General features: G+C 32.7%; 1 protein-coding gene across 7 annotated transcripts in view; it reads left to right on the top strand.

The window, feature by feature from the left end:
• Positions 1–6,599: 6,599 nt before the first annotated feature.
• Positions 6,600–23,644, top strand: part of LOC129223385 (inositol hexakisphosphate and diphosphoinositol-pentakisphosphate kinase-like) — a 109,002-nt gene continuing 91,957 nt past the window's right edge. For 4 of the 7 annotated variants that reach the window (XM_054857968.1, XM_054857969.1, XM_054857966.1 and 1 more), the window contains exons 1-3: positions 8,952–9,045; positions 14,709–14,830; positions 20,797–20,970. In XM_054857968.1, the coding sequence (XP_054713943.1) occupies positions 9,042–9,045; positions 14,709–14,830; positions 20,797–20,970 (300 nt within the window). In that variant the 5' untranslated portion in view covers positions 8,952–9,041. Of the gene's footprint in view, positions 6,702–8,935; positions 9,046–14,708; positions 14,831–20,796; positions 20,971–23,644 lie in introns of those variants that run through there. The other 3 variants (XM_054857970.1, XM_054857971.1, XM_054857972.1) reach the window with 2 other exon arrangements.

Here is a 23,644-nt window from a genome sequence, read left to right as displayed (position 1 = left end):
ATCTTGACATCATTGGAAGAATGTAAATTTTGTTGCTTACCTTTGACTTGTTTTCGATCCTTTTCACAGAAAAAACAGACTCTTTCATTACTAAGACTTGAACAGGCATCACTACATGACAAAGTCTCTCTTGCATCTACTGGATTATTCGGTAATGTTGAAGAAGAACTTGATGTGCCAGGAAGAGTTATTGATGAATCATAATTATCATCAGATATATTCCGATACTTCGCCATCAAGGATGCAAAGGATCTGTAACATCGTGTGTGGTATCCATCAGAAGTATTTAGTTGTTGGGGTAACTTTATATTACTATATTTCAAGTTGAATGTAACACGAACACTCAAAACTTCTTCACATTTTTTCAATTTTCCTTCGTCAAATGCTATTATTTTTTCATTTATTCCATTGCAAAATACACATTTCATTTTATTTGCCATTATTCTGTCATAATTTTCACGATAATTTTGAATACATTTTTAAAAATAATATTTAAGAATAATCATATTGATGAGAAAATTTACAGTAACATTTTTCGTCAAAGACGCGTAAGAAAAACAAAGTTTACATACCAGCAAAACATTTCCACTGTTCTATCTAATTTCTGTTTTCGCTGATATTACAAAGAAAATAAGAAAAAGCAGACGATATTTAAGTTAAATAACGCAAAGACACATAAACATTGCAGACGATAGTTTAATTAAATAAAACAAAGAAGTATTCGCAACTCCAACGAACTATAGGGGGCACTGAAGTCACTGTCTAATGGCGGAATTGAAAACTAAAACAAACGCACATGGTAACGAAGAAAATGCTAAAAGTGTTGTGATTTTTGTTCGTACGTATGATTGTTTCGCTTTATTCTTTTTAAATTAATTTTCAAAGTCTTGTTGATATTCTGACCCACGTAGAAAGAAAGGAGAATTCAAGAAGCATTACTAAACGTCAAACATTAATGCAAAGTACGTAGTTCGTAGTTCTAAGCAGCCATTTTCACGATGTTGAATTCGATATTTATCAATTCTTGATAAAACTAAATAATAATTGTGGCCAGACAAGAATAACAATTAATGCTAGGAAATTTAATATGACATTACAAATTATTACCAAAAGAAGATGATACTTCTTTGCTTTGCTTTGGCTTGCGCTTGTTTTCCATTTGTAGCTGAGTTATTTCTCTTGAATTCCCGAATCGGTTAATTTAAAAATTTTCTGTTTCGATTTTTCTAATTTCTGAGTTACGATTTAATTGTGTCATGTTATGCAAATCATCAACAAAATTCTCACGGATATATGGTGGTAGTTTTCTTTTCAGTTGATTGACAATTATTTCTTTTTACTTATCGAATTCTGTAATCTTACTACCATTTTATTCCACTCATGATAAAAATTGAAAATGGTTTAACTAAAAACGCGAAATCTCGCCAAGGCTACTTTGCTCGCACAATGCCAAAATTATAACCCTAAACAAATTTGGCGATACCTTTCAGCTGAGAATAAAAGGAATAAAGTAAATTCTTTCTCGGTTATTCATTTTGTTCTACGATAATATATTCAAGAAAATATTTTGCATACTGTCCATTCCAACTAAATGCTGCTGTAAAATATGGTAAGTTTAATTAATTTAAGATTAAAAAAACTCCCATATTCTTACAAATTCATACAAAACAATAAAATTTTTTACCTTGTAGAACGTTATCCAAGTTTGTTAATCCAGAATTTTCGCTTTCACCTATTATTAAGGAAATAATGAAGACTAACATTATTTTGAGGAGCTCGAGAATACTACTAAGGGACGAATTAATTTCTGTAGCTGAAAGCAAACTAAGACACATCGATTGCGTTAATAAATACTCAGAACAAACTGCCTGTGTTTACGTCAACAGACACACATGGAACGCAACGTGGCAAAGTTTTAGTTGCATTCGCAGTTTTATAAATCACCGCAAGGTAGCGTATTCGAGCGCTGGAGTTCCGAATGAAAATATCCAAAGCAGAGGGGACAGCAAAACTGAAATGTAAGCTACATTATTTAGTAGCTGATCATCTAAAATATAGAGACAGCCAAAGAGGTCCCGAAAACTATTTCCTTCGTTTTCCGTTGAAAGAGGTATCGTAAACTTAACGCTGAAAAATTGAAATTCTGAAATAAAATTAGTATTTTGGTTAGGATGGAAAATAGCAAATTTCATGCAATTTTCCCATTAAATGTTTAAATATAAAACCCATTGTTACAAATTTTGTTGCCTTGCAACAGTAATGTTAAAAGCAATCATAATGAAAATTTTGAATCAAGGCTTCTCGGAAGCAAGGATGAAATTTGCAAGCATAAATCTTAGAGAGGAACAAGGATTAAATTTTAGTGTAACTGCTTAAAGTTTTAGACACGTATATAGTTTTTTTTCCCTTTAAGTACCGAGCACTTATATGAAAAAACGTGCTGATATGTGCATCACATGACTTCCTTTTACTCCAATTTAATGTCATTTCCCCATTACTGGCAATTTTAATGTGATTCAATAATTTACTTTCTAAATATCAACAACAGTAGCCAAATTGAAACAGACTAAAAAAAAAAAAAAAGTCGCCAAATTTGTCGCCAAGTTGGCGACAAAACTTGGTCACCAAAAGACTGGCGATATATTGCCAAGTGTCCACCAAATTATAACACCACTTGAGTTTACATCGAAATTAACAATGATTTCCCCCCCAAAAAAGGGGCAAAAGAGCCTTTTAGAAGCACCCGAACGCGACCAAAAGGGGAGGTGCACAACTAGACCCCACTAGAAGTCTACGTATCAAATTTCAACTTTCTAGGACATTCCGTTCTTGAGTTATGCGACATACATTCGCACATCCGCGTATACGCACATACATACATACGAACATACAGACAGACGTCACGAGAAAATTCGTTGTCATTAACTCGGGAATCGTCATTATGGATATTTCGCTTGTCTATACGTTCTTAGGCACTTATCCACGTGTGGTCGAGTCGGGGAAAAAAAAAATTAATTTGAATATTTGGCATCTTGAATTCAAATTATGTTTTTCGCAATCACGAGTGTGTGTGTGTATGAATGCGCGTGTGTGTTTGTGTAGGCGCATGTGTGTGGGTGCGTGTGTGTGTGTGTGTATGCATGTGTGTGCGTGTTGCGTATGCAGTGCTGTGTGTGTACGCGCGCGTGTATGTAGGCGTTCGTGTGTGTGTGTGTGTGTGTGTGTAGGGGTGTCTGTTTGTGTTTGTGCGCAGGCATGAGTGTGTGTATGTGTGTGTTGGCGTGTGTGTGTATGTGCGTGTGTGTAGGATATGGACGCAACCTGGAGACGGTTTTCGCAAGAGGGTGAGCATCGTGAGGAGCCTTTCGACGGTGATGCTGCAGAGGGTGCTGGTGGGAAAATAAAATGATAGGAACGCCAAAAACAGTCAAGTGAGAACAATAAGCAATCGTGATTGCTCAAAAAAATTCAATATTCATTCGGGGGTAAGTAAAATGGAAATTAAGGTTCATTTTTGAGTGAAATTTTTTTCGCGAATACTATAGTACTTCCTTTTTTGTAAAAGAAAGTAATAAGTTGAAGTTTCGTGACGGTAAAATTATTCTATTTCTGAAATACATTTACACTAAAAAGAATAAAATAACAGAATTAAAAAAAAAAAAAAAAAATACTAAGCACTTTTCATAAGCACTCAAAAGGACAAAATAACCTTTCTGGGTCAGAAAGGACAATTTAAGCATTCCTGTAGTTTTCGAAAATTCGAAGAAAATGACAACACAAACGAAGAAAAGTGCGGTTCTAGTCATTTCAAACCAAACTTTCCCCTTAAGAAAAATATGCATGTTTGAACACTCAAATTTATGATTGAAAGCTAGATAATGATAAGAAATTCTGTTCATGACTTAAGCCGCACTTTTCTAAGTTTGTGGTGTCATTTTCTTGGAATTTTCGAAAACTACAGGAATGCTTAATTTGTCCTTTCTGACCCAGAAAGATTATTTTGTCCTTATGAGTGCGTTATGAAAAGCGCTTACTACCAAACGGTACGACCTTGAGTGTTACGGATCTGAACGAAATTCTGGATTTCGGGCAATTTCCACTAGATATGAGCCCAGTTAAAGCGGTTTGACTGCATAGGCCCTAGTTCGGCCAAAACGGGATCCAAAATTTTTAGTTTGGCTCCAGAAAAGTAATGTTTTTTCCTTTGAAATTAACCTTTTTTTTTAAACTCTTTTCTTGATATTTTATTGCAGTATCGCCCAAATGAATGCATTCACAGTATAGAGCAAATTTCACCACCCCTACGTTGTACTAACAAGAGACGCAACAGATAAGAGGAGAGCAAATATTGTGCCAAAGTTTCAAATTCCAAAGAAAACGCTATTGCAGTTATAGTCTAAGAGCTAGCAACGTTTTCGAGATAGAATTTTAGGAAAGCTGATTTCTCTATATATTTTTCCCTGTGACGTATCGAACAGCGTGCATGCTGTCTGGCGGCCGTTAAACGCTGCGTTTATTACTGCGCATCACATCTTTAGAGGTAAAAATATGGATTTTGAAATCATTTTAGTAAGAATCTTTTCTTTTTCAGGGAATTCTAAACACTTTTCGAAACACAAATTTAATATTGCCAGACATTTTTGCTGTTGCCAATATCATGCCAGATGATGTTTTTTACGAATAAAATAATTTAAAAAAAAACTATTTTAGTATGTCTGTCATTTTAATATTATTTTACCTACATATGAATAAGTACAAAATTAATTTGACAGACATGAATTCGGTTGCGTACTCGACAGACAGACCGATAAGCTGAGACCAAACGAAAGAAGTATTCCTAGCGTGGTGCCCAAGTTTTAGGTCAAATTAGTCACCTCGCTTTAAAATTAAGAATTGCTTGTTGAATTCACACACATGTTGCCTATTTTTTGTTAAAATTTATGTAAAAAGTTAAGTATTTTCCATTTTGCGAGCGTGCCGCGCAGAGAACCACATCCATTTTCAATTTGCGCACTGTGATGTAATTCTTGTTGATCACTTACTGAAACAGGAAGATAATAACGATTGTGGTGGCGCAATCATAGAGCTGAGATAAAAATTACAAAATTGTAATTTAAATCTTCAGTTAAAGCTTTTTTTTTTATTTTTTTAAAAATACATATATATATATTTTTTTTTTGTAAAGGTCTATAATTCGGAACTCCAGCGCTCGAATACGCTACCTTGCGGTGATTTACAAAACTGCCGATGGAACTAAAACATTGTCACGTTTTAGTTCCATGTGTGTCTGTTGACGTAAACACAGGCAGTTTGTTCTGAGTATTTATTAACGCAATCGATGTGTCTTAGTTTGCTTTCAGCTACAGAAATTAATTCGTCCCCTAAGAGTATTCTCGAGCTTCTCAAAATAATGTTAGTTTTCCTTATTTCTTTCAAAAAAGTATTAAATGGTGGACGCGTAAACAAGAAAACTCTGGATTAACAAAATTGGATAACGTTATACCAGGTAAAATATTTTATTGTATGAATTTGTAAGAATATGAGTTCTTTTTTATCTTAAATTAATTTAACTAATCATATTTTACAGCAGCATTTAGTTGGAATGGACAGTATGCAAAATATTTTCTTGGATTTATTATCGTAGAACAAAATGAAAAATGTTTAACCTAGAAAGAATTTACTTTATTCCTTTTATTCTCAGCTGAAAGGTTTCGCCAAATTTGTTTAGGGTTATAATTTTGGTATTGTGCGAGCAAAGTAGCCTTGGCGAGATTTCGCGTTTTTAGTTAAACCATTTTTAATTTTTATCATGAGTGGAATAAAAAGGTAGTAAAATTACAGAATTCGATAAGTGAAAAGAAATAATGGTCAATCAACTGAAAAGAAAACTACCACCATATATCCGTGAGAATTTTGTTGATGATTTGCATAACATGACACAATTAAATCGTAACTCAGAAATTAGAAAAATCGAAACAGAAAATTTTTAAATGAACCGATTCGGGAATTCGAGAGAAATAACTCAGCTACAAATGGAAAAAAAATAAGCGCTAGCCAAGTAAGGCAAAGAAGTATCATCTTCTTTCGATAATAATTTGTAATGTCATATTGAATTTTCTAGCATTAATTGTTGTTCTTGTCAGGCCACAATTATTATTTAATTTTATCAAGAATTGATAAATATCGAATTCAACATCATGGAAATAGCTGCTTAGAACTACGAACTACGTAGTTTGCACTAATCTTTGACGTTTAGTAATGCTTCTTGAATTCTCATTTCTTTCTACGTGGGCCAGAATATCCACAAGACTTTGGAAATTAATTTAAAAAGAATAAAGCGAAAAAATCATACGTACGAACAAAAATCACAACACTTTTAGCATTTTCTTCGTTACCATGTGCGTTTGTTTTAGTTTTCAATTCCGCCATTAGACAGTGACTTCAGTGCCCCCTACAGTTCGTTGGAGTTGCGAATTAGTTTTCATCAACTGGTTATCTCGCCTGGTTAGACATCGGTAAACCATTTACGTAATTCGAACATACCAATTATTATTATGAAGGAAGCAAGAAGAAGAGGCACAACATATGTTGGGGTAAACATTGCTTGTGCGCGGATTTGCTCGTTGCTAGCGTAACCGGCGCAGCTGAAATTGTTTTATAAATGAATTCTACAAGCTAAAAAAAAGAACTTAATAAAATGGGTAAAAACTTTTCATTGCACTTTAAGCATTCCACGAAGAACGGCTTGCTTATTTTTCTGTTGAATTTTATTTGCTAAATAAGTGCTTAACTCTTCCGCTTTTCCAATGACCTTTTTTTGTAATTGATTTGTTGTATAATCCGCGATCCGTTATTATCACTTAATTAAGTCAGTATATAGTTTGGTGAATTAAGATCAATGTGTAAAACATGTAGAGTTATGTAATATAGCTTGCAGTTTATCCATTTTGCTACTAATCGTTCTCCAAACCTTAGCGATATATTTTCGCACTTAGGTATATCTTTTTTCTATGATTATTCCTCCATTCATCAGACAGAAATCAGATCAAAACAGATTTAGTCTTTTAAAAATGTTAATTATTTCTCCTAAACAGATTACACCCAAAGTTTTGCACTATTCATAACTGAAATACATAACTGTAAGCCTTAAAAAGACCAGTTTTTAAGTCAAACTCAAAATAGTTTTAACATTCTAGTTTGAGGATCCATTTTCAACAAATTTTATTTTTTTACTGAATTTCTTTAGCTTTCTTTTGGATATTTTCATTAATTGTCCTCTGTGAGAGACAACCAAGAATTTGAACAATTGTCTGTCTCTTTGTATAAAATAAAGAGTTGTAAAATTCAGGTACTGAGATAATGTTTAGGGGTTATTCAGTTGCATGTTGCCTTCTACCTTCAGAATATGGATATTGTTTTCTGCTCCAGCAATAAATGTGATTTATGGCAGTTACACCCTTTATACAAAATCCAGCATCTATCAGCAAACTTTTAAGTTTTTCCCCTGTACCTCTCATTTCATACAACAATCTTTACAAAAAGTGCATCCCTGACTAAATAGGAAATGTTTAGAATTGAAACAGAAGTTAAATGGATAAAACAAAAATTAACACTCCGTCGGGCGCAATATGTTGTAGAACACGATCGGGCGCATTGAGCCTGGGAAGCACACTTTGATCTACTGATCTTTTCTACGCATGTTTACATTTTCTTACGAAAAAATTGTCAACTACAAACACCAAAGAAGAGAAATAAAACAGTTTTTCATGATTTTCAAATGTAACATAAGTTTGAGAAAATGAATATACATTTTTCCATGAGCTATTGAGGAGGCGTGGCTAACTAAAGAATTCGAGGTGTGCCTAATAGATCAGTTGCGCCCGACGGAGTGTTAAAAGTGTTCATTATTGTTTTGAGGAAACCAACATTCTACATTCCCCAAACCTTACACTCCGGAGTCTCCCGTACTTAGCACTACACGTTGTTAAACCGGTTGAATGGGGCTCAAAAAACAGCTCTGTTTTCTGATCCAGACCAGGAGCTGTGCATTGTGCAACCTCTGATCCAGCCTCCCACACACGCCATCAGGGCAAATTGTAAGTTCTGCAAAATAGACTTTGATTTGGCATGAGTATTGGCAAACTACAAAGTCTCTGAAACTTACACAAAAAAGAAATTAGTTTTCCCCTCGTTCAGCAAAATTATTGAAAATTCCGCAAGGAAAATCTAAATACCAAATTGGGAGCTCAATGTTTTATGCATTGTTAAAATGTTTATTAAACTTAAATTTATACTACATTTTCAAAACATTAGCAATTGCATTGCATATTTTATAAAATTATTACTTTATTTTCGGATTAAAGTATTCTAAAAAAATGAAAATTTCACAATTAAAATTTATTGAGATTAAGTCTTTGGCTAAGACTTTTGGAATTTGGCAAAAGGCTTTTAACATTAGGCTAATTTGTTGGCTAGCTATTTCAAATCTCGTAGGCACTGGTTATTGATTTGGGATAGAAACTTGGAGAAGTTAGTGACCATGATCTATTTAACATGCTCCAGTCACCATTATCGAGTACAGAGGATCTTTAACTAACTAGCATCAAACCCAGGGCCCTCAGTCATGAGTCGAACACCTTATCTATTATGCTAACAAGGCCTAACAACATTCTACAGTACAAATTGCAAAATGTCCACATGTTTTGTTGTAAAAAAAGAATTTCTTTGCCAGTGTGAAAATGTTCAGTTTCCACCTTCATTGTAACAGTTGCTGTAAATGCATGCATTTGCATGTATGTATAAGTAAAACATGCTGACCAAGCTTTGTTTGATTTTTTTTTAAAGTTAAATTTAAACAATTCTTCTCTGTATAGGAATTGTTAGTTAATATACCTTATAGGGAAACTAAGCTTTATTTGTATGTATTTTGTTCTAGTTTCAAAAATGGAGATCATCTGACTGATATATTTTGCATGGGTTTTCTACTTATACTTGTATACTGAAGAGCTTTAATCATCTTGTTTCATTGTGCATAGTATTTGATGGGTAAGTCAATTTTTATTAAGTATGCTGGTTGATTTTTTTTAAATGGGATTAAAAGAACTATAACCAGGGGCCAATCCAGGATTCTTTTCTTGCTACCTATTTTTGTGAAAGTATTGCATCATTCTATTTTTGTGAAAGATTTTTTTTATCAGCATTGTTTTTGTGAACTTTTAGAGGCATCCTAATTTTTGTAAAAGAGAAGTAGAACAAGTGAAATTTTAGTTCGAAAAGTGTAAATGTCATCTAGTATTATTTTAAACAGGTTTCGTTTTTTGGGGAGGAGGGGGGGGGGAGCTACAAACCTAAGAAGTACCAAAAATACCATCGTAATTTCAGCTTAATGGGCTATGTACTGTGTACAATATTGGAAATTATAAGAAAAACGGTTCCTTAAGACAGATGTTGAAAGATTACGATACTATTGCATAAATACACTTAGGCGAGAAACAGCTAAAAATTAGTTAAAATACTACAAAAAGGTTTCTATTTAAGCGATTGTTCATCTAAACCTGCTTAGAATTTTATTTTATGAGTAAATTTTGTTTTAAATAGAGAAACAAATTTTATATTTTAAAATGCGAATTTTTGTGAAATTTTCGATGTTTTTGTGAAGCTACTGATTTTATTACTTTATTTTTGTGAAAGTACCTATTTCAAAACAAGATTTTTGTGAAGGTACCGAAAAACGGTAGCAAAATCAGCCTGTATTGGGCCCTGATAACATTTATCTATCGGCAGATGTTATTTAAAAAATTTTTTAGTTCAGATTTACAAGTCCAATATTATTGTTAAATACAGTTGTGCCATGTTAACACAAACTCAATAGGGAGGTCAAAATTTTTCGCTTTAGCCGAATTTAGCAGTGACCAATTTCTACATTTACCTAATTTTGAGTGAAGACACAAAAGTTCTTGTTTTTGGTGACGCAGGAAATATAGGGGTCAAAGTATATTTATGCAAGAATGAACACACAAGCACTTACATTTATTAAGTACAAAACTCATATTTTAAATTTATTAAACTGGTCTTTGGTTCACAGAAACTGACTATGAGTGACAAGGCGCTGGTTTGCGTTAAACTGCAGATCTTTCATCCTTCCCAAGTTAGTAAGAAAATTTCATGTAAAACGTTAATTTTCTTTTTTTTCTTGTTCTTTCTTTTCTTTTTACCTTAAAATTTTTCATCTCACATTCATTGTTTCACTTTAAATGGGATTTTGTCCAAATTATTTTTGTCTTAAACAATTGATTTAGCATTAAATTTTAGCTTTATCTGACTGAGAATTCAATTCATTTCAATCAAGTGGTTTTTCGCAAAAATTCATTTCATAAATCAAATAAAAGGAAATAAAAAACCAACTACAGTATATTTTTGCCTTGTTCAAAATGTTTAGAGTAAGTGACACATCATTGTTTTAGGGTCAGAACCTTTAGTTTCAACATAAATGCCAATCAGGATTCAAAACTATAATGGAAAACTTAGGTGCTATCAGCACCTTTTTCCAAAAGAGGATAGGCTTGGGGACAGGGACATTTAGTTATTAAAAAAGAGAATTATCAAATTTAAATTTTATCAAACAAAATAATACACTGTATAATATTATTCAGTTAATTCGTAATAAGTGACAGCTGGTCATAAAATCATAGTCTTCAAACGAAAATTTTTAGTTGCAATGTAACTGCTCCCTGTTTCGAACCCTTGCATCAATCCCAGTATGATAGTTCTTACTGCTGTGGGCACAGCACACAGGATAAAGCACAGTATCTGCAGAAATGATATTTGAGATATTTGAAGAAATACTATTTGGAATCCATGCTAACAATAGCGAAATGTTGAAATTTGACTTTTTTCCATGCTTTCTTTTCAACGGAAACCAAATAAGCAAGCTTGTACAATAAAGCTTAAATACCATAGATGACATAAAGCAAAAAATGAAACATTTGCAGATACTGATCTTTACCTTCCTACAGCAGTATATATAAGCAGGGGCGGACTGGCCAGGTGGGCTAGTCGGGGATCCCCGACTGGGCCAACCGCCGAGTGGGCCACTTCAAGATTTTTTTTTATTGAACTTAATACATTTAAATTCACACCTAACATTTTAAAAGTGTCATTAAAAAATAAATAAAAACATGTCATTCGTTTAATCTCTGTGAAAAAAGCGTTTGGAAATAGGTTTATTTTTTTCCCACCCTAAGCAGGGACCAAAGTAAATAGCTGAAGTTCACCACGTACGAATGCTTTCCTCTTTTATCAACTTTCTCTCTAGTTTTTAGAGCTCTGGGGGCCATGCCGCCCACATTGAGGAAAAAGGAGGGGGCCAGAGAAATAGGAGTCCGACGCGGCCTGGAAAAGGGCCCGGGACGAAAAAAGCGAGTTAAAAATTCATATTTCTACGTCTATTGACAAAAATTGAAGGGACCTGCACCATTAGACAAAGCGGCCCCGGCACTGCTATAAATGTGTGGATCATGCTTAGGGGTGTTGATACATGAGCACGAACAAGGGCAAACGGGGAGAGACGGGACATCTGTTGGCCCGGTTTCGAGCCTGAAGGCCGGAGATTTTTTAAATGAAGGGTGAAATATATGTAGGGACGTAGGGGGTAAACAAGATAGAGGAGGACCCGTAAAAGACATTTGTACGTGCACCAAAATTTCTGTGCACGTCCCTGGTATTCACTAGTTGTGACAGATTCAGCTAAATGCTGTCAGTTGGCAAGATATTTCATTGATCTATTGTAAATTATCGCTATACGAGTATTTTCATCTTTGAAGCCCATACGGGAAAGCTAAAGGAAGTCTGGACTACGATAAACTGAATCTGAAACAGGACAAAATTTCGACTTCGAGAGAGCTCCTGAACACAGGCGGATTTAGGACTGAGTTCCGAGGAGCTGAGGAGAGCAAGGTTTCTTTCTTTTTTCTTTTTTTTTTTTTGAGCTACATTAGTTGAGGAGTAATTTATCAAAAGGGAACATGTCCAATTTTTAGAAAAATTCATTTTATGATGTTTTCTAAATCTTTCACACGACCTTTATCAAATCACTTACTCTCAAGAAGTCCAAACGTGGAAAATCCTATTTTATTTAAGGATAAAGTGTGGCTTTTGGATCAAAAGGTAACAAATCCGTCCTCTGACGTTTTATTTTGAACACAAAGGGACATATCCTGCAAGAATCTGTAGTACGAAGACTTTTATATCCAAAGAAACACATGTCCAAAATCCTCAAATTTTAATCCACTACTTTTAGGTTCATGTACTTCGATAAGAGAATATGAGAAGATGAAATATTAGAGTTTTGGTGAAATTGGAACTTTCAACATTCACGTTTTCGTTCGAAAGGGTACATATCCAAAATTAAGATGGCGATATCTCCTTGATTTTTTTTTACACAAACATTTCTTACTTCGGCCCATGATTTGCAATGCTTCTGTGCTCAATTCTGTACCCAGAGATAAGTTGATAAAACTATTTTGCTCTTACCTTAATTCGTTTTTCTCACCTCCTAAACATTTTTGGAAAATTGATATGTTCCCTTTTGATAAATTAATCCTCAATTGAAATCAGGGCCAGATTTATACTTAAAGGGGTACCTAAGGTATTTCAGATATGAGGTTCCTTTAGTCTAAAAGTCACCAACGATACTAGCCTTAAGTCTACAAATTGAGACCTTTGATGCAAGAACCAGTTCAGTCCAAACTTTTTTTTTTAAATTCATTTTTGCTTGTGGCCAATAGTATAGAAGTTCTGATTGATGCTACAACGGGACACAAATGTAAGATCAGCCCTCTGCTTTCTAGTAAATAATGTGGGAAAGATATTAGTCTTTTTAGCGGACACTGATGTTATTTCTTGGTCTTACCAAGAATGAGTGAGTCTGGACCTACTTGGTTCTTGCATCAAGGCCCTCAACTGTGTTTTTCAGATTTAAATATCGAAAAATTGCCAGACAAAGTCTTTGAACCTTCGCCATTCCCTTAAAGTCACTAAAGATAGCCTAAAATTTCACTTTTTGAAATTTTCATGGGAGAGCTCCGTAACCCTTTTGTAAGCACTATAGCCAAAAATTGATTTCAGTTTCAGAAACAAATGCCCTAAGGGAACCAGTGTTTCCCCCCAGACTAAAAAAAAGGGGCAGTGCGCTTTCAGATAAAAGGGTACTGTTTAGAGAAGTTTTGTAAAACAAAAAAGGTGCTTTTTTTACTTTTTGGTTTTCTAGTTACCCACAATGTTATAGTAATTATTTTTAAAATATTGAAAAGCGTTTTGATGTTTAGTTTTAAAGGTAATGCAAAAAATATTCAGATATATTCTAACCAGATTCTTGTAGATAAGTTATTGAAACGAAAGAGTGACGTTTCAGGGACAGGCTTATGTGAATCTTTACCTTTTGAAAAAAAAAAATTTGTGCAGTTTTGTCTAAACTTTTAAGGGGCGAGGAGGGTTGATCAAGTTAAAGCTCAAAAGTTAGCTTAAAAGCGGAATGACACTGACTCCTCCTACAAAATCTGGGGGGAAACACTCGAGAACCTGTCCCTTTTTCTTTTAATGTTTTCAAACACATTATAAGACTATGTTTTTAAAATTTCAATTTCGAAAAATGAAGAAGGAGAGTCGCCGGATTCCCTACAGTAACTAAATGCAGTTTAAAATTGGGTAGAGTATACTTCAGTTTTTAAATGTGCTTCTAAATGAGATCACTGAACCTCCTCCTCTCTCAAGCGTGACCAATGATAGTTTTTCGTTTTTTAATAGTTCAAAGTCGAAATGTTTTCGTAAAAAGCTCCCGATGCTTCCCTGTTTCATTAAATTTTACTCAGGGTAACCTAAAATTGCATTTCTAAAACTTTACATTTCGGAGAATTTCTGGGAAGAGTCCTCGACATTCTATTGTAAACAAAGATAGCCAAAAATAGACTTCAATTTTGAAAAAAAAAAAGTTAAGAAAACAAAATCATGAGGTAACCCTTTCTTTTTCTATACCCTATCTTCAATGTAACCGAAAATTGTAAAATTACGCTTTTTGACATCAACTTTGAAAATATCGCTTGGAAGGGAACTAGAACCCATTCTTCCGATTCTTTCCTCCTTATGCCTATACAGATCAACCAATTTCGAAAAATTTCCAGGGGAATTTACCTGATTCCTCCCTTTTTTCGTGTCCTTCCTATGTTGTCAGTATATAAGCCTAAAGATGTGCCTTTTCAGACTTACAACCATTAGTATCCTTTGAAGGCACATTATAAATATGTCAGTGTTAGCTTTATTTTACGTTTCACAATTTTCTTTTTTTAGAACTTTGAAATTTGATTTAGAAATTTAAAGGAAAATAGGAACTATAGTGGTAGTTTTTTTTAATTAACAGATGTGGGCCAAAATACACTTTTGCCGACTGGGCCAAAGTCAGCCAGTCCGCCCCTGTATATAAGTATAAGGACAGTTGTAGCTAAATCCTTCTCTCCCATAAGGGGAGTTCTAGCTGCACTAGTGTTCAGAATAATACTTATTCATGCCATGTGCTGCATCGACTTGAAATTCATAGAGTTTTAAATATTCTTTGAACTAGTATAAACAGCCCTTTTCTTCCCCCCCAAAAAAAACTTATAATTTTTGTAGCGTATTAATTTTTGTTTCTATGCATTTTGTTGTTTTCCTTATAGGTGTACAAGGCTCGTCAATGTCTTATACAGAACTGGAACAAGGTTATCAAGGTTTGAAACAGTCTCGGCCCTGCTTTTATATTGGTGAAGATGAATGTTCTTTGTCACATAAAATAACAAAGGTGAAGAAGTGATTTAGACTCAATTTCTTGTTTATGTAATCTTTATAAATTATTCATGAAAAGTTTCATACAGTGAAATCTCGATGTTATGTCCCCCAAATCAACGTTTTTCTCGCATTTTACATTTTTTTTTCATCAGGCTCGGTTTTCCCGTATACTAATATTAATTTCTCATTTTGTATTCTGTTAATTTTATTCATTTTACATTTCTGAGCAATATGCTTTCATAAATGAAAAAAATAGATTTAAAATAACTTGTTCAGCTAGTTCCTGCCTTGGATGTTTTTATTTGAGGTACTGGGACATCTTATTTGGACAATATAAATTAATGGGACATAATTAGTTTTATATTTTCTACATCCTTACAGTAACAAGTATTTTATGGGTTTTCAAAAAAATAAGGTGTGACATTTAAAAAATAGTTTCAGCAAAATCTATATGCATGCTGTAAAAGCATGTTATAGGTTCTTATCAATAACGTTTCATAATTTTGTAAGAAATTAAACTGTTTAATAGAATTTCTGAGAACATTTTCTTTTTTAGAAAAAAAAAATGAAACTTTGTGTGAATTGAAATGATCACTTTTGCTCTTACTGAATGCATCAAAAATTGAATTTGTTGATGTTTTCAGGTTTTGTCAGTTTAGTTTCTGACAAACATGAAATGATTGTGCATTTAAAAATTTTCCATTGAAATGAATTTTTCTTGAAATTCAGATGGATAAAGAACAGCTATAATTATTATTATTTTTTTTTCACTTAAAAAGTGATTTAGTAACATTTGAATTAAAAGTTTTACTCTTTGTATTTTATGTATTTTGATTCACTGTGGGAAAAGATGTTCTTGGCGGGACTAAAACTCAGGGCAAAAGATGCCTGAATCATAGAAGTTTGAAATTTTTCAATTCCTCTGCAAAAATGCATATTCCTACCAATTTCAGCTTATGTGCCAAGTTACAGTTAACAGATAAAAGTTAAATAGTCATTGTAAGCTTGTCAGATTAGTGACAAAGCGATAACGATTGACTAAGAAGACAGTTTTAGATGATGTTGGAAACATTTATCTACCCCTTTTCCTAGAATAAATTTTTAACACTATGGTCAAACGGTAAATAATAAGTAACTGCAACTATGCACTGATGAAGAGGTGTGCTTTTGGTAGCCTCTAAACAGCTTTTTGCTGAGTTTTAAATTCTTTTTAATGCTTTTGTTTGTAGTGGTATATTGGCTTGTTGTATTTCACTCATTTCTTAGTATAAAGTTTTTTTGACTGCTTTTTTTTATTATAAAAAGTAACTATTCCCAAAAAAAATTAGATTATGAAATGTATGTTGGCTAATTTATTTCTGTTTCGAAACTAACTTGCAACTTATATGTGCAGGGGATTTATACTCGAACAAATACAGTTAATTTTTATGAATTAAAATGTTTAGACTAAAATCATAAAAATATTGTTTTATAAGGACAATATTTCAAGAAAATTTTCAAACTAGATCTTAAATATGTTGTTAGTAGATACTTATGGGGGGGGGGCTAAATGCAATAAACATTTTGGTAAATATTATTCTCCATTTCTACTGTTTCTATGCCTTTTATGTAAAATAACTTTAAAAATGTGTTCTTCTTTAAGCTAACTGGCAACTTTGCTCAAAATATAAAAAAGAAGAAGAAGAATGAAATGGTCAAATTTGATTTCAGATTGATGCTTAGACTATTTTTCATTTTCAAGCATTATAAACTAAAAGTTTTAATTTTTTAGTTTTTTATGTGGCGTAAGATGCTTAATGCTTTTTCAATTGCAACTTAAAATTTATTTTTCTTTTCCAGAATTTTTAATCCTAGTCGCCCCTGTATCTGTTGCATTCCAGCCCTAAATTCCCAGACTGCTGCTATTGTTTCTTATCCATGGTACCTAAAACGTGATAAGCATTTAACAACATTTTAAATTTTGAAAAAAATTTTTGTTTTTATTTTTGTCCTAACATTCTTCCTTTTCCTTTCACTGAATGCATTTTTTTTTTTTTTTTGCTGTTTGTTTGTGTTGCTGTGATTTATTTTGCTAAATTTTAAGTTTTGTTTTTTTGATGGATGTCTCTTAATGGAATGTTTTTGTCTCTTTTAAAAATACTAACAATCATGATGCTTTATAAGTGAGTATTTGTCTCAAAATTTAAACATGATATTTCGTTGACATATAAGTCTTATCACAGCAATTTCCCATTTTGGATTTCAGTGTTTAATCTATGGGTCAAGTTCAAAATTCAGATTGTTTGCATTAATAATTCTTTTTACCTTAAACTTATGATTGAGATTTGTGCAGGCACTGCACTGAAATTTTGCTTTTCTTTATCAACACTAATTACTTTACACTAACAGATAAGCTGGAAAAAAAATTTCATCCCCATGTCTTTCGTCTAAATGATTGTCTCTTACATTTGATCAACCAATAAAAAATCATGTATGTTAGGATACATTTCGTTATCTGTTTTGGTGAAATTAGCTAAATGTATAGCTCTCAACTTAGTACAATTAAGGCCTAAAGTAAGGAAAGTAGGTGAATTCCCATTAACTTTTCAGTAGCTATTTTGTACAACATACTGTTCAGGTAAACTGGGTTTTATGTAGTAAAAATAATCGTAGTAATCATTTAACATTAGTATGACTTTAGGAACATTTTGCTAATGTTGAACCTGCAAATGTAAAAATTATCTGTTTAGAGTGAAAAGGAAAGCTGGATTTCATAAAAGTTTAATTAAAATATTAAAACATCTAGGCAAAAATTATTTTGATCATTTATATTTATGTAAAAATTTTTAAACAGATGAATAAATACAATTAAGAAATAAACAACTGGAGAAAAATTGAAGTAGTTTTTGATGACTTTTCCATTTTCATAAATTAGTATTTATTAATCTCAAGGAAATGGAAGGTAGCTGCCTTGATTTTCCTTTTAACGTGAGACAAGATGAAATCATAAGCATTAGGTTTTAAAATAAATATTTTTAATTAAAAATATTGACATAGCACTCTCCCTTCCAATTACTACGTTTTTATTTCTTGAATAAGCAAAACTTACCATTATAAAGCCTGCAACCTAATTTATTTTTAGTATTAATATTTGGTATGTGCAATATAGTTATCATCTTAGAGTAGCAAACTTTTTGCAGTATGGAAAGTTGTGTAATAGTTCTCGTGCAGCCATTGGACCAGCAGTTAGATGCATTTCAATTTAAATCAAATGGCCTCAGTTAGAAGAGAGGCACTCGGTGTTGGGCTATCTTTAAGTAAATTATTTCGTTACAGTAGGATCTCGGCTTACGCAAGGGATGCGTTCCAAGACCTTTTGCGCAAGTCGAAATTTCACGTTGTGGAACAACGTATGTTTAGAAACTTTTTATAAGCATACCTAAGTATTTCAGACATGTGTTAACACCCCTCAAATTGTTTCAAACCATTTTTTAATTATATATTACCGTATCTTTTATAAAGGAACTGACTTCTTACTGTATTGAAGATAAAGCGTTACTATTTAACATAAACTACTGTTATGAAGCACAAAATCAATGATCAATGAGAGGCATGAATTAAAACAGTATGGTACTTACATTAAGTACATGACTGTATTACAATAGCACTGAACAGTAGGTATCGTAAACTTAATTATAATTTTTTAAATGATGAAGATGATGGTTTATGCAGTGTGGGAACACCCCTCTTTCTGCCCTCTTTAAGCCAGAATGAAAGAGCAGCTATTTTCACGATGTTTTTATTTTGCTTAGACACTACTCTGCGAGCTTCAGTATTAAAACTAAGATCTGAACTTTTACGGATTTCCTTTTCTTGACTTTGAATTCTACATGTCAAAGATTCACTCATATCCAATTGTCGTGCTACCTTCAAAACAGTTTTTAATTGTTCAAGCATATCGATAATCTTGACCTTTTCTTTAATGGTCAGAAACTTTCTCTTTTTCTTTCCACTTTCGCTAACTTTAGATGAAAAAGCGCGTATGGGAGCCATTCTAATTTATCACATTCATATGTAGAATGGAAAAAAAAATATGTTAAAAATTGGAGCGGTTATTTGTATAAAGTAAAGCCAAGCGTTGTTTAACTAATACAGTGTGTAAACTTCTGCTTTCAGTTCACAAAACCAATATTTAGTGTCAACGAAGCCCATTCTAGCACTTTGTTGCTCCTTTCCAAAAAAATTCATGTTGCAGGTGAGCAATTTGCATCAGCAATAAAAAATTCATTAGTCATGAAAATCTCGTGTAATAGCCATTTCCTGTAAGTCGGATTGCGTTGTAGTGGGATCTTACTGTAGTTCTAACAATAGAAAATAAATATGCTAGTTTGTGGTTATGTGTGTTAAAATAACTTCCAACTACCCACAGTATTAAAATATTTACAAGATGCAAAAGGATTAAATTCTCAAACTTGGGCTTGATGTACCTGTGCAATGTTGTGCAGAATAAATGAATTTCATAATTATTACAATAAAAAGTAATAAACTTGTCATCAGAAAACAAGCATTAAAGTAACTTCCAACTGGCCAAAATATTAAAATATTTATAAGATGCAAAAAGATTCAAATCTTCAACATGGAGAGCAGCATATGAATGCGTAGTTTCTACGCCAGATGCATAGTAGTTGGCATGCAACCTTGGTCTGCAAACTTTTTCTGTGACATACGTCACAGCATCACGCTGTTTCTGCTCCTGGAAGTGTAACAATTTCCAACAGTTTCGTCTTGACCTAAAAGCATGGTTGATTAACTCGTTAAAAACTATAAGAAAAATAAATTTATTAGGGTCCGAGTACTAACTGCAAGCATAATTGAAGATGTAATTTTTCAGAGAAGAGGACAGTTTACATCTAAAAAATTTTTAATCGTTTCTCTGCACATAAAATAATTTGGTATTTTGTACTGTAGATGTATTTTTTTTTTTAAATTTTCTTTTACAAGTCATATCATATCAACCATTCCTTAACTTCTTTTGGTATCTTTTACTGTACCATACACAAAAAAAAAACTAGTTCGAGGCATTACTTAAAATGAAATTAGCTAAGTTTTTAAAAACTACTTCAGTTTTGTAATTACAAAGATCTATCTTAGTACTAGTGAGTTTTCATTTTTAGAGTTTCTGTTATCCAAAAAGCCAGTGCCCAAATACTAATCTCCACTTGCAAAAAAAAAAAAAAAAAAACAATTCAAATGTTGCTAAATAGATTTTTAGTTTTTAGTTCTGATTCCAATGTGTAATTTTAGCTATCACCACAAATATTTGTTGTAATTCAGCTATTGTGTAGTGGCAATTATTGATTGATGTTTCAAATGTAGCTATTAAGATTTCAATGCTGTAACAGATGTGCTCTCCCTCCAAAACAAGTGCAACCATTTTGGACCTCCATCCAAAACAAGTGTAACCATTTTGGATATGGTTTTGTTATAACACTCAGTTAAGAAATAAGTTCTCAAGCATTCCATTCATTGGAACAGGAGAAAAATTTAGCTTTCAAATTGTTTGGTGTACAATGAAGTTTTTGTATTTGTGTATATGCATCATTGTTTTATGTGTATCATTTTTAATACTAAACAGTATGTTAATTTTAATATGAACTAAAATATTGAGATAGGGTGTGCTTATTTTGTATTGTTATGACTATTTTTTATGTAAAGATGAATTCAGCCTGAAAATTTTACTTTAATATACATTAGTAAGTTGTTAGAAGTAGGAAATCTATTTTTAGTTGTAGTTCTGTATTTTATTTATATTGTAATTTCTGTTTTAAAACATTTTATGTATGTTTTCATTTATGTTATGCCATTTGTATGTACAGAACATTTTCTGTTTTGCAGTTTTGCATGTTTTTGTGTTACTCATTGTGTAAAAATAATTTTCTTCTGTGGTTGTTATCCCTTGTTGTGTTCCACTTTATTAAAATTTTGAATTCAATTTTGAAGGAAAGTGAAAAGCATGCAGATGAGGATGATCTCTCAGAAGGTAAACAAGTTATTGTTGGTATTTGTGCTATGTCAAAAAAATCTCAGTCAAAACCAATGAAAGAAATACTGACTCGTCTGGAAGAGTTTGAATACTTGAAAACTGTCGTATTCCAAGAAGATGTTATATTGAATGTAAGTTAATACGTTTATTGTATTTGCAGTTACATTTCATTTAGGAAGATTTTTACTAGTGTTACCATATTTTTGCAATAACATTTAAGTATGACGACCCTGAGATTGGGTTATATTTATATGACAACCCTAGTTTGGTCAGGGAGCCATGTGTGCACAAATGATGTCATGCTCTGGAGGGGGAAGAGGGCTCACACGCATGAAATTGTGTGTTAGTTTGTGACAAGGGAGAGGAAGGTTGAACAGAACATGTACCACCGCATATTGTGCTTTAAATAAAAACAAAGGAACAAAAACATACTAAGCATTTATTGTAGTTTATATGTTTGTCTTTTTTTCTCTTATATTTATTTTTTAAAAGACAATAATGTCATTTTTGTGATTTTGTTTCGTATGCTGATTTTATTTTGTTATGAAACATGGATTTTAAACTAGGTTTTGATTAAGTCCTAGGGTAAAAAGTTTAAATTTAAAACATTTAAATTCAACCTACTTGAATATTTTGTGTTCATAAAGTAAAGATAAGATTCAAAACAAAGTATATCAAGTACTAAAGTACTATAGTTTTCATTTGCACTTTTATTTTTAACATTATTGTACATTAATTATGTTTTTGGTCTTAAGCTAAATCTTATTTTGTACAAAATGAGTACACATATATTCATCAGAGTTCAACAAAAATTGTAAAATCATAAAAGCTAGGAGAAATGTTTATGTACCAGCCAAATTATTTCCCACAGTTTATACAAATTTCAGTGGAATATGCCTTAAGAACCAGTCATGATTTGTAAATTTAAAATGTGATTTTTAGCATAGTACTTTGTTTCTGAACTACAAGTGTATGTTTGTAAAATATAGTGTGACTGGGGGAGGGGAGATGCTATGTTGAAGTGACAAGGAGGGGAGGAGGTGGGGTCAAAGGTATTGAAAGTAAATTGACATGTATGGACAACTATTGACCCTCAATGCATAGGCGGATTTACGGGGGTGCCAGGGGGTGCGCCGCACCCCCAAAATTTTTGGCTGGGTTTTGAAAAAAATTAATGTAGTATTTGTCACTCAGAAGCGCAGTTGGGTAAAAAAAATTTCATAGTTGCTATACTAGTGCTGTGTTATAGTATAGAATAATTGTTTGCTCTCTAATTGTGTATTTATTGGTATATCAATACGAATTCTTCTACTTTGAAACAACTATAGATAATCAAGTCAAAGAAAAAAAAAATGACAAAATTGCAACAAAATTAATAAAATCTACTCCAAACTCAACTAAAAACCAACATTTTTCCGGTAAATTTTCAAAAACATTTTGAAGGAGGACTCCCGGAATTCTTGCTGCAGTGGTGCATTCAGGGGGGATGGGGCACAATACTGGTGACCCTTCCCACAGAATGCTGAATTGATGTTTTTAAAAAATATATTTTTCATTATTGAATTGAAGAAAAGATCTAATTTTAGGAAAATGCAGTTATTTCAAGAAGAAAAAAATAAATAATATTGGGGAAAAACCTTAATTTATATCAAAAAGAGAAATATTGACCTTTAAATTTTTCAACAGCTTCAGATTATTGACGGAGAATTGTGTGTATCCTCCCCCCTCCTCCTCGCACAATCCTCTTTCTTTCATACTCCTCCCTCCCTTTTTTTTCATTCTTTCTATTTCGTTTTCATTTTTTCTATTAGTCCTCAATTTTTTTTTACCCCCGATGCCCTCTCTCTTGCCAATGTTATTACGGAGTATCTTAAATTTCGTTTTTTGGGCTTCAATTTCGCAACATTTCCAAGGAAGATCCTATAATCACCTAAAAACATCGAAAATCGTTTAAAATTGCGTTTTCGGAGCTTCAGTTTTGGAAAACTGCAGTGTCCCTAACGTTACCAAATATGGTCTTCCACTCATGTGTTTAAAATTTTAATTTTGGAAAATATTCGAACAAGGGCCTCCCACCCCCTTTCTCTAATTATCATCAAATATTGTTAATATTTTGGTTTTGAAAACTATACTATTTCGTGATAAGTAGGAGAATCTTTTGGGACAGTAGCCTTTGAAATCCTCTTTTTAATACCATGGAGTATTGCATAAGTACTTCATTTTTAGGACTTCAATTTCGAAAATTTTCCAGGGGAGAGCTTCAGGACCATCGTCCGGGAATAGCATCAAAAATTGTCCACCATAGCGTTTTTGGAACTTCAATTATAAAAAATTAAAGAGGTGGTGGGGGGGGGGGACATATTTCTATCTGTTTTTAAAAAAAAACAATTGGGGTCAGTCCGTGAGTGTCATTCCTAACCCAAACTATAAATATGGACTATGATCACATTTATAAGACTTAAATTTCTAAAAACAGTCTTGGAGCCCCACGTATCATTCTTTCCCCTAAAATATCAACAAGAACTCTAAAACTGCGTTTTCAAAACTACTATTGCAAATTTTTTCTGGGGCGTGAATCCCCTTTCAAAACAGAAGCTGGATTCGTCCCTTGCTTCTAACAACATCGACTTTTGTTTAAAACTTTTTCTGCAGTTTGAAATGTTAAGAACTGCTGATCTCCTAATGTTACTAAATATGGTTTACATCTCGTTTTTTAGACTTAAAAGTACGCCCTGGCCTAAAATTATTTTCTGATTTCGCCACTGCCTTGTTGAAACCCCCCACGTCCCAGATCCCTGTTATTGT

The sequence above is a fragment of the Uloborus diversus genome, chromosome 5, assembly GCF_026930045.1.
Source record: "Uloborus diversus isolate 005 chromosome 5, Udiv.v.3.1, whole genome shotgun sequence".
Classification (NCBI taxonomy): Eukaryota; Metazoa; Arthropoda; class Arachnida; order Araneae; family Uloboridae; genus Uloborus; species Uloborus diversus.
The sequence above is the reverse complement of the archived record's forward strand: the minus strand, read 5'-3'. Positions and strand labels throughout refer to the sequence as shown.